The sequence below is a fragment of the Hibiscus syriacus genome, unplaced genomic scaffold (genome assembly GCF_006381635.1).
Source record: "Hibiscus syriacus cultivar Baekdansim isolate YM2019G1 unplaced genomic scaffold, ASM638163v2 tig00110657_pilon, whole genome shotgun sequence".
Taxonomy (NCBI): Eukaryota; Viridiplantae; Streptophyta; class Magnoliopsida; order Malvales; family Malvaceae; genus Hibiscus; species Hibiscus syriacus.
In genome coordinates this window covers 221865-234439 of record NW_024062817.1, presented here as the reverse complement: position 1 = coordinate 234439, position 12575 = coordinate 221865, and the positions used below count along the sequence as shown (strand labels likewise).

The 12575-nt window shown below is 39.2% G+C and overlaps 1 protein-coding gene across 1 annotated transcript; it reads right to left on the bottom strand.

Moving 5' to 3' along the window:
• Positions 1 to 338: 338 nt before the first annotated feature.
• LOC120137409 (subtilisin-like protease SBT5.6) lies at positions 339 to 6029 on the bottom strand. The gene is made up of 11 exons (XM_039153160.1): positions 5921 to 6029; positions 3908 to 4341; positions 3739 to 3833; positions 3570 to 3666; positions 3018 to 3231; positions 2836 to 2930; positions 1077 to 1163; positions 951 to 1005; positions 703 to 864; positions 530 to 617; positions 339 to 420 (listed from the first exon to the last, which is right to left on the bottom strand). Exons 1-11 carry the CDS (start codon positions 6027 to 6029, stop codon positions 339 to 341), a joined length of 1518 nt encoding a protein of 505 aa, XP_039009091.1.
• Positions 6030 to 12575: the final 6546 nt, after the last annotated feature.

The window sequence follows — 12575 nt, the reverse complement described above, 5'->3', positions numbered from 1 at the left end:
TTTCCACTTTAAATCTCAGTTCATTTTCTAAATATCTTAATAACTTCAATAAACATTGCTTCTAATAATGATAATTCTTATTTATTTTTTTCATTTAATTATTTTTAGTTAGTCGTAATGATTATATTAATACAATATATATTGATACATCGATATATTTTGTTTCATTTCCTCTGTAGAGATGGTAAAAGATCCCATATATATATATATTTATTTATTTATACAGAATAAAATAAAATATATATTAATATGAACCATAATAAATATATTTATTAAAAATCAAAAAGACTCCTCAAACCTAAAACGAATCTAATAAAACTAGAAATATTGGCTGTTCACTAGGACACAAAAACAGCAAAAACACTTCTCACATAATGAAGTCCATCATTCCACATGAACCAGCCATATACTGGTTGGTCACTGAATTATCAGTTCGAAAAAATGTTACTGTGAACTTTTGTTTTTGGCCGATATAGTCAAAATACAACACATCTGGATTAACTATAATTCCAATCCTGCAGGTAGATACCAGCTAGCAGTGTATTTACTCTGACAGTTGCATGCGTTGGTAACTGTTCTCGATACTGTCACAGGATCGTAAAGGTTGGCAACCACAACTGACGGATAATTGAGGTCAAGTGAATAAGCTTGACTCGGACAAAAACTTCTCAAAGTTTCTTTGCTTAGAAGTCCGGGGCTAACAGCACATAGATAGAAGATAATCTTCATACGAGGCATCGTAGACAAGACCAGGATCCGCTGCTAGTACAGGTCGAAAATTACCGGCCCCAAAATCAAAGGGATTTGCAGCACTATAGGTTCTAAAATCTTCAATGGTGTTATTAGAATTGTCCGTCAATGTAGCTGCATAAAAAATGATAAAATTTCAATTTAATAATAAGACAATCACAATTTGATTTAAAAATTAATTTCTAAAATATCTTAATTACCGGTAGTCATGAGAGCAGATTTTATAGCTGAAATGCTCCAGTCGGATGTACTGCTCTGAGAAGTGTAACCACACCGGAAACATGAGGACAAGCCATGGAAGTTCCTGAAAATATATTATATTTCACATGTCTTTGATCATATGGAAGCTTTGTAGGAGATGATGCCAGACTCCATGCTGCTAGAATCCGAAATCCCGGAGCGATAATATCAGGCTGTCACCAAAACAAAATACCAGAAATCAAGTCAAACAATATACAAAGTTGATTATATATAAATATATTCTATGATTCACAAATTACTTTGAGAATAGGATCAATATGGTTTGGACCACGACTAGAGAACGGTGCCACTAAAGGCGCTTTGTAAGTTCGTGATTGAACCGGCACGATAGTTGCGTAGGATACATTTGTTGCAAGAAAAGATGTGGAAGTTGAATATGTGAAGTCACAAGATCAAGTTGCTGATGTTTTACCAAGCCACTGACCAACGAAGACTTCTTAAGATTAAGGAACTACTAGGGGTCACGAGATCAAGTTTAAGGGAGGGTGTTGGATCATAAACTTGATCCATTATGGGAGCCTAAACCAAACCCAAAACTAAATTGATGTCATTACTTACATCATTTAATTAAAGATGTCATTGCTTACATCATTTAATTAATGATGTCACTGCTTACATCAATTTAGTTAGGTGAGAGTTAGATATTTTTGAATTTGTAATGGTTTAAATTAGTTTATTTGTGTGGTGTAGGATTGTTCTTGAGTAGTATAAATACCCCTTCCCATTTTAGTTTTAAGCATCAGAAAAATTAAGAGCTTCTAAGTGAGTGAAGAAGCAAAGTCTTATAAGAGTGAGTTGTAGTTCTTGTTTTTTGAGTGAGAGGACTCTTGTAATATTTGTTTGAGTTTCAATAAAAGTTGTTTGTGTGAGTGTTTTATTTCCAACAAAGTGGCATCAGAGAGAGTTGGAAGATCGAAGGTCTCGACGAGAGGAATACGTCGCCGCCATAATTTTCTCAATCTGAGTTCTGACGCACCGCCACGCATCGCCGGAAGATGCTGCCAGAAAATCGAGTTGAGCCGAGTCAGCCGAGTTGGAGCCCTTGACCGAGTTGTCCAAGCCCTCCAAAGTTTTTTTTTCATCGTTCCGGATTCATCCGTGCAATCGGATTTTACAAAATCTCATTATATTGAGAGATATGGCAAAGGTATGGCACCATTCCAAGTTCCGACACTCAACAACAACAACTACGACAATTGGAGTATCAAATGAAGGCACTTCTTGGATCACAAGATGTGTGGGATATCATAGAGAAAGGCTATAACGAGCCTGCGGATGATGATGCTTTTGCTACTCTTACACCAGATCAAAAGACAACTTTGAAGGATTCAAGAAAGAGAGACAAGAAGGCTCTCTACCTCATCTATCAAGCATTAGATGATGATGGTTTTGAAAAGATTTCAAGTGCAAGCTCTAGCAAGGAAGCGTGGGAGAAGCTGCAAACCTCTTACAAAGGATCCGAGCAAGTGAAGAAGGTTCGTCTCCAAACATTAAGAGGTGAATTCGAATCCTTAAACATGAAAGCATCTGAGTCTATTTCAGATTATTTCTCAAGAGTAGTAGCTGTTTCTAATCAATTAAAAAGAAATGGTGAAAAGTTAGACGAGTGAGGATAATAGAGAAGATACTCCGTTCGTTGGATCAAATTTGAGCACATCGTCGTGACGATTGAAGAAACTAAAGACTTGGAAGAAATGAAGATCGAACAGCTCCAAGGATCATTGCAAGCATACGAAGAGAAGCATAAAAAGAAGCATGAGTTTACTGAGCAACTCCTCAAGCTGCAACTCAAGGATATGCAAGACCAGGATCCGCTGCTAGTACAGGTCGAAAATTACCGGCCCCAAAATCAAAGGGATTTGCAGCAATATAGGTTCTAAAATCTTCAATGGTGTTATTAGAATTGTCTGTCAATGTAGCTGCATAAAAAATGATAAAATTTCAATTTAATAATAAGACAATCACAATTTGATTTAAAAATTAATTTCTAAACTATCTTTAATTACCGGTAGTCATGAGAGCAGATTTTATAGCTGAAATGCTCCAGTCGGGATGTACTGCTCTGAGAAGTGTAACCACACCGGAAACATGAGGACAAGCCATGGAAGTTCCTGAAAATATATTATATTTCACATGTCTTTGATCATATGGAAGCTTTGTAGGAGATGATGCCAGACTCCATGCTGCTAGAATCTGAAATCCCGGAGCGATAATATCAGGCTGTCACCAAAAAAAAAAAACCAGAAATCAAGTCAAACAATATACAAAGTTGATTATATATAAATATATTCTATGATTCACAAATTACTTTGAGAATATAGGGATCAATATGGTTTGGATTACGACTAGAGAACGGTGCCACTAAAGGCGCTTTGTAAGTTCGTGATTGAACCGGCACGATAGTTGCAGTAGGATACATTGTGGAATAGATGTATTGGAGAATTGAACGCCACTGTCGTATATAACTTCAGTTGCGGGAACGAAATGAATGTCGAAAGATAGTTATCTCCATCGGATTTGGAGTTAGCTAATATCATACCGACGCCGGCTTTGCTCACTTCAATGCCTTTATCTATATTTAGTCCACTTCCGGTGAAACACACCACAATCTTCCCATTCACCTTGAAAGGGTCAAGTGAACCAGCTAGACAGTACCTAGAGTAAAACAATAGGGATCTTATTCAATATTACAAAACCAAAAGCGAGAGGAGATGAAAATATACTTACCCTGCAGAGTCGGTAGACACACCAGGGAGAGCTGCATCGCTTGCGTAAACTAATGGATACATGACATTCCTTGTGTTCTGTGACATGCTATATCCCTACAAACAAAAAAAAAAGGTTCACGAATTTATGATTTATGATAATTATAATGTATGATCAGATCGGATCTTACGGGGATTTCTACGCCATTTCCGAGATAGACGGGCGAGTAAAATCGTCGGTCGATGGAGCTAGCACCAACAGTTATGATCCACGGTGCTACATTTGACAACGTTGATGGGTTAGGACCACTGTTCCCGGCAGCGCATACAGTGATGATGTTGCGACTTAAAGCATGCAACGATCCGATAGCCATGACATCTTGGTCGAAAGATTTTTGTTGGGGGAGGCCGATGGAGACACTAAGTACGTCGACACCATCACCTATGGCCGCGTCAAAGGCCGCAAGTATATCCTCGGGCACACATACGTTGCCGTCGGACTTTGGCTTACCAGGGATTGCCCAACATGCCTTGTAAACGGCAATGCGGGCCAAAGGAGCACCTCCTGAGGCTGTACCCCTTGCAACCCCTCCGATGCCAGCGGCATACTTGACTCGTCGACCCGCTGCAATGGAGGCCGTGTGGGATCCGTGGCCATCGGCATTGTCGAAACGATTTTTAAACGGGTGGGGGGAGCGAGATTTTGGAAAACCGCGTCATTTTTAATTGTTCTCTTTACGATTGAATTTTAATTAAAAACGATGCGATTTTAGAAAACCTCTCGTTGCGAAAAATTAGAAATTCCTTTACGATAAAAATATAAGGTTCGAGGAGTCGCCACCAATCTTTGATTAGGGTGTGATTGGGCACCCAAAAACATTGTCATTTTAAATAAAAATTAATTTTAATTAAACGACAAATTTACGGTCTACGTTACCAAAATCCAAGTTCGGAGTCGGTTACGCGTGGGGAAGGATTAGCACCCCCAACGCCCCTAATCGGTACCTAGTCGATTAATTAATTTCTTTGCACCGAATTTCACAAGTTCAAATTTGATTTGATTAATGATCCCTTTAAACGACAAACATGCAAATTTGCAACATTCAAAGCAACAAAATAGATTTAATTTAAAATTACCAAGTCATTAGAAAGATAAAGAATATTCGATTATTTAAAAATATCGAGACCAGATCTTTAGTTCAGTTCTAACGACCCTTTTCTCGAAAAGTTTAAATAGTCGAATATTTCCTTTTCTTTCGCTCCCAAATTTTACAGTATATATCCAAATTTAATTAGACGTTACTGACGGGATACATTTTAATTTAAAATCGTCAAAACAACTTTCCTGTAAGTTAAGGAAAGCCATTCTGATAATTTTAGATTAAAAGGGCATTACCCTTAATTCCGATTATGTGATTAGATCGAGTCATGCACATGAGGCTAAACATGCATAAAAACTACACCTAATATACAAACACTAACAACATGCTCGGAATGTGTATTCAATAAAGATCACATACATATTTAAAATATATATATATATATATACTCTATACATAGCTATACTTAATGAACAAAGATGGCCTAAACACAACCAACGAACATAGCATAACAAATTATAAAATTTCAGAAAATAATTATATTTAAAATTAACTTTAATATACTACTTATGAATAAATACAAATTAAGGTAGAATGCTAGCATTATACCGTACTGAATACTAAGAACTGAAATGGAACAATTCTCATTACAAGGGATAAAAACAAAATAAAACAAAACACGCTCAAGACTAAAATGCAACATACAAAAAGGTGGATGTCAAATGTTTAACAACAAAGATTTAAATACAACAAACATAGGACTAAAACAAAGAAACTAAATCACAGGATCTTTTCATAACATTTTTCATTCTGGACAGTCCAAACATGATATAACCAAAATATACATAGGATCAAAATGCAAGTTTCTAAAACTATGCATCCAATGTAAAAACAACAATAAAATCGGCCTAGCAGGATTCGGGACTAACGTGTAAACCGCTGGAAATTTAAGGCCAAATCATAAAACAGCAAAGTCACTTTGGGACCAAATCGGAATGGACTTAACCTCTATGGGCCCTGAACGAGATTAACCCCTCCCTCAAAACACGAGATATTTTCCCACGATAACAAAACGCCGTCGTTTCAAACACTACCCAAAGCTACGTCGTTTTGACGTATTAATATAGTGGAAATCAGGGTAATTTCCTAACCTAAACTCATTTCCCTCTCCATCCAGAAGATACATCCCCTCGCCGTTCTCTGCCTCTCCCATATCCTCTCTGCTCTCCCGCTCTCAACCCTAAACGAGACAGAAGGCCCACCGCGGCCTCCGTCGTCAACGGCTCCGATGGGGAGCCACACAAGCCCGACGATAACTCGAGCAGACCTCTACCTAAAACCGAACCTTAACCCGAGACATAGCTCAAAACCCGCTGCTAACCAAACAACCCGAGCCTCGTTACCGGTTGAACTATGACCAAACATGTACTGAACCCTTCAAATCCCTAAAGCCCGAGACTTAAAACCGACATGCATGACTCGAAATCAACGGGAGGCGAAAGGTTTTACCTTCTCACAGACGGGGTATGGATTCCTAGTGACGTAAGCTACTGGATCGGAAGGGTAAGTCTCTTTCGCTTTCGTTTGTTCTCTGGTTGTTGATGAATGATCTTCTGGATATTTCCCTTTTTTCGTTGCGTTGATGGCTAAAATGGTTGGTTTCTCTTTTTGTTATTTTTGGTTTCGTATCTGATCGTAATGGTCCACTCTCGGGTTCTCTCCCTGATGCGTTTTTCTGCTTTCCCCCTCTTCAAATCCCCCCTTCCAGCCGTTTTCTTTCTGGTTATTTCTAGTAGATATTTTCTTTTTTTCTGTGCCTTCTGCTCTGCTTCTTGTTTGGTGCGTTTGCAGGTCACGGGCGCAAGCTGGTCACGGGGGTGGCCGATAGTTCTGGGAGTTCCTCCGGTTGATCTGCACGATGGCTCGGTATTCACGGAGAGCTGTGAGCCGTTGGATTGTGAATTCAGATCCAACGGTGAGGGCTCAGCTGCGCATAGAGTGAAGGAAACCCTAATGGATCTAGGGTTTCCTCAAACGGGCCACAATTCTTGGGCTCCCACTTTGGTTCAGTTTCATTTATTGGGTCAACGGGCTCTTCATCAATTGGACTTGCTGTAATTGATTTTAACAATTTTGGCCTGTAAAATAAAATGATACTTAGTGAATCCATGTACCATATTTATTTATATATATATATATGATCACACGCATAACCACATAGATAAATAGACAATCACTATATAATTAAACACACCCATACAACTAAAACTAATAATAGTATAAATAAATAAACATATGCAAACTTGGTAATAATAACTAATTAGTATTATGAGAACCCTAGACAAAAACGGGTGTCCACAGCTGCCCCTCTTTGCTCATTCTTGTGTTAACAGAATAGGGCAAAGATAAAGAAGACAACGCGTTTTTGTCTAATTTCGTCTTTGCTTTGAAACTTGATAAGGGATTTGCTCCACTCCTTCTCCAGGGTAGGTGAGACTTGAAAAACCTTCTGTCAACGGGTTCGTTCCCTCTTCCTTCATGGAGTATAGAACTTGAGCAATCATTTGCAAACGAGTTCGCTCCCTCTTTCTCTAGGGAGTATAGAACTCAAACATCTTCTTCTTACGGGTTCGCTCCCTCTTTCTTTCAGGAAGTATAGAACTCGAACATCTTCAAACGGTTCGCTCCCTCTTTCTTTCAGGAAGTATAGAACTCGAATATCTTCTTCAAACAGGTTCGTTCCCTCTTTATCTAGGGAGTATGGAACTCGAATAATCTTCTGCAAATGGGTTCGCTCCCTCTTTCTCTAGGGAGTATAGAACTCGAACATCTTCTTCTTACGGGTTCGTTCCCTCTTTATCTAGGGAGTATGGAACTCGAACATCTTCTAACAGGTTCGCTCCCTCTTTCTTTAGGGAGTATAGAACTCGAAAATCTTCAAACGAGTATGCTCCCTATTTCTTTAGAGAGTATAAGACCCACAATCTTCAGCGATCGCGTCTGCCTCCTATTTCTTCAGAGAGTATAAGACCCACAATCTTCAACAATCGTGTCTGCTCCCTATTTCTTCAGAGAGTATGAGACTCGAACAATCTTCAACAATCGTTGGGAAACCTGTAAATATTTAAGTCATCATGCAATGTCATGATCCTATTCATGCCTAAAATGTATGCAATTTAATCCACTTTCTTCTTCGAAAGAATACTATCCCCTTTGATTTCAGTGGAACTCGGTTTCGCTTTGGGCATAGAGCATTTCACCAGTTCACCCCAGTTGATACTCTCAATACTATAACTTTTGGCTTGACAAGACTTTGACTTCTTTCTTTCTTGAGGCCTGCCAGTACCCCTGACCAATCTTCTTGATAAATGACAACATCCTTGGGTCATCTATTAATGGCTGTGACTTTCTATGAATTCCAAAGTTTTATCTTTTCCCAACCATACAAGCTTATGGGTAAAACCATTGCTAGCTTCAGAATACATGCATTTCCAGAACCTTTTGCATAATAATACAAAATGATCTCATGTACCACAAGTTAAGCTGTACGTTTTAACTTTTTCAAAATTAGATGCTTGTAAAAGGGAAATCAAGAAGGGAAAATATCTCTTTATTTATATAAATGGCGAAGAATTTTTAGGCAACTACATGACAAACTTTTAATCGGAAAAGAACAAAAGGATAGGTGTCTTCAAATATCAATAACACAAATGCTCTTGAACTGGCACGCCGTCAGAATGACTCGAGTGTAGCTTCTGTCAAAAGGACCTCCAAAATGGTGATGACACCTAAGAGTGCGAAATCCTTTCTGGACCCCAAAATCTCCCATTATTGGATGCCATAAACCAATATTGAATCTCACGTGCATTTAATTCCTCCTCTGGTTGTCCCCACCGAGACTCATTGATCTTTGGTCTCAACCCCAATGGCCATTATCGTTACCCATGTCAGGAGATCTTCCTACTCCCCAAAAACAATTCAGATCCTCCACCATACACGAACTCTGAATTTAAAACTCAAATCGCCCTTTGCGGGTTTTCGACTCGATCGATCTTTGGTTTCAAGACGCCCTTTTTCGAGTTTTTCATCTTGAACCCTCATTTTTCATTTCATTTTTTTTTTCATTCATTTTATTTTTTATTTTTCATTTTTTCATTTTCACTCATTTTTTCTTCTTTTTTTTTCTTCAAGCAAAATACTTCTTAACTGCGTCAGAATTCACTGGATGAGGTAATTCAGACCCATCCATCTCAGTTAAGACCAGAGCTCCCCCAGAGAAAGCTTTCTTGACAACATAGGGTCCTTCCCACTTGGGCATCCATTTCCCTCGAAAATCTTTTTGAATGGGCAATATCCTCCTGAGCACCAAATCTCCTTCGTGGATTTCTCGAGGGCGAACTTTCTTATCATGTGCTCGTATCATCCGCTTCTGGTATATCTGACCGTGACAAATAGCCTTCAATCTCTTTTCTTCAATCAGATTCAATTGGTCATATCTGGCCTGTACCCATTCTGCCTCATTTAGCTTAACCTCTGATAAAACCCGGAGCGAGGGAATTTCCACTTCAATAGGGAGGACAGCTTCCATCCCATAAACTAGAGAAAACGGAGTTGCCCCAGTAGACGTCCGTACAGAAGTCCGATAGGCAAACAGAGCAAATGGCAACTTCTCATGCCAATCTTTATAAGTTTCAGTCATCTTCTCTATAAGCCTCTTAATATTCTTATTAGCCGCCTCCACTGCCCCATTCATCTTTGGGCGATAAACCGTGGAATTATGATGCTTTATTTTGAATTGCTCACATACATATTTCATCATCTTGTTGTTTAAGTTCAATGCATTGTCAGAGATAATTCTCTCTGGTAAGCCATATCGGCAGATGATTTCTTTCTTCAAGAACCTACATATCGTTGACTGGGTAACACTTGCATAGGAAGCTGCTTCTACCCACTTGGTGAAGTAATCTATTGCTACCAGAATGAAGCGATGACCATTTGACGCTTTTGGAAAAATTTGCCCAATAACATCCATGCCCCACATAGAAAACGGCCACGGAGCTGTCATCACATGCAACGGATGAGGAGGGGTGTGCATTCTATCCCCATAAATCTGACACTTGTGACACTTTCGGGCATAATTGATGCAATCAGTCTCCATAGTTGACCAATAATACCCAAATCTCATAATCTGTCTGGCCATTACATGCCCATTAGCATGGGTGCCACATATTCCTTCATGTACTTCTTCAAGAATCATTTTCACTTCTTTATTGTCCACACACCTTAATAAGACCTGATCCATGCTTTTCTTATATAAGATCTCACCATTAAGCACATACCCTGCTGCCATTCTTCTAATGGTCCTTTTGTCATTCTCAGTTGCCTGTTCGGGGTAACTTTGATATCTTATATACTGGAGGATATCATAGTACCAAGGTCCTTCATCATCTTCTTCTTCAATGTCAAAGCAGTGGGCTGGATATTCATAAGCCTTCATCTCAAATGGCATCATATTTGAATGCTCGTTCATCTTAAAGGCCGCTGCCAAAGTAGCCAAGGCATCCGCCATTTGATTTTCTTCTCTGGGGAGGTAATTAAAAGTCACTTCTTCAAATTCTTCAATAAGTCCCAGAACTAATTTACGATATTCCACAAGTTTGGGATCTTTGGTTTCCCATTCACCTCTGAGTTGGTAAATTACCAAAGCTGAATCCCCATATACCTTCAGCATTTTTGCTTTGAGTTCAATAGCTGCTCTAAGACCCATAACACAAGCCTCATATTCAGCCATATTGTTTGTACAATCAAAATTGAGCCGACTGGTAAAAGGATAATGCTCTTCACTTGGTGAGACCAAGATTGCCCCAATCCCATGCCCCAAGGCGTTTGAAGCACCATCAAAGTTCATCTTCCAGTATTTACCGGCAAGAGCAATTGTTTCTTCCTCCGAGATAGCCATTAAATCCTCATCCGGGAAATCGAAATTCAACTGTTCATATTCTTCTGAAGCCCTACTCGCAATGAATTCTGCTATGGCGCTCCCTTTAACTGCCTTCTGGCTTACATACTGGATATCAAATTCGGACAACAGGATTTGCCAACGGGCTAACCTTCCAGACAATGCAGGTACCCCCATTAGATACTTTAAAGGGTCCAGCTTAGATATGAGCCAGGTAGTATGATACAACATATACTGTCTAAGTCTTCTGGTAGCCCACACTAAAGCGCAACACAATTTTTCAATTGGTGAGTATCTGGCCTCACACTCAGTGAACTTCTTACTGAGATAGTAGATAGCCCTCTCCCTCTTCTCAGTTTGATCATGTTGCCCCAAACACATCCCATTGAATTGTCATAAACGGACAAGTAAAGAATTAAAGGCTTTCCTGGGATAGGGGGCGCTAGGATCGGAGTATTCGAAAGATATCTCTTTACTGCCTCAAAAGCCTCTCGGCAATCTTCACTCCATTCTCCTGAATCATTCTTACGAAGAAGGCGGAATATGGGATCACATCTTTCGGTCAGCTGTGAGATAAATTGAGCGATGTAATTTAACCTCCCCAAAAATCCTCGAACCTCTTTCTGTGTTCTTGGGGCTGGCAAATCTTGAATGGCTTTTACTTTATCGGGATCTATTTCGATTCCCTTTCGGCTCACTACGAATCCCAACAGTTTTCCCGATGTCACCCCAAAAGTACACTTATTTGGGTTAAGTTTTAGTTGGCACTTCTTTAATCTTTGAAAGAGCTTCCTCAAATTCTCGACATGTTCCTCCTCCGTCTTGGCTTTGACAATCATATCATCGACATAGACTTCAATTTTTTTATGCATCATATCATGAAACAACGTTACCATGGCCCTCTGATAGGTTGCCCCTGCATTCTTTAATCCAAACGGCATGACTTTATAGCAAAACGTCCCCCACATAGTGATAAACGTTGTTTTCTCCATATCTTCAGGGTACATTTTAATTTGATTATAGCCGGAGAAACCATCCATAAATGAGAATAAGGAATTTCCAGCAGTATTGTCCACTAACGTATCTATATGTGGCAAAGGAAAATTATCCTTTGGACTAGCTCTATTCAGATCTCTATAGTCGACACACATTCATACTTTCCCATCCTTCTTTGGTACTGGGACAATATTTGCTACCCATTCAGGATATTTGGCCACTGTGAGAAACCCAGCATCAAATTGTTTCTTCACTTCTTCTTTAATCTTGAGCAGCATCTCGGGTCTCATTCTTCTCAGTTTCTGTTGTACGGGCTTGCAATCAGGCTTTATTGGTAATTTATGGACAACCAATTCTGTATCCAGCCCTGGCATGTCCTCGTATGACCAAGCAAATACATCTTTGAACTCTTGAAGTAATTCTATCAAGCTTTGCCTCCCTTCAGCAGACAGGGTGGTACCAATCTTTATTTCCTTTCTGTCCTCATCTGTACCCAGGTTCAAGATCTCTGTAAGCTCTTCGTGAGGCAGGATCTGCTCATCTTCCTGTTCCACCATCTTTAGTAATTCTGAGGGTGGTTCACATCCCTCATCCTCATCACAACCTTCGATTTCCCCTTGACATATGGGCATCTCGAAATCAATCTCCGGGTCAGAGTCATTAGCATTCGTATTATTGATATCTGAGTTCCTGAAAGGATAACGAAAAGAAGATATATACCTATATACATATATACATATGGGAGAATCTTTTCCCATATAAACAAATAGAAAGAAATAATATATGCGTATATTCAAACAAAAA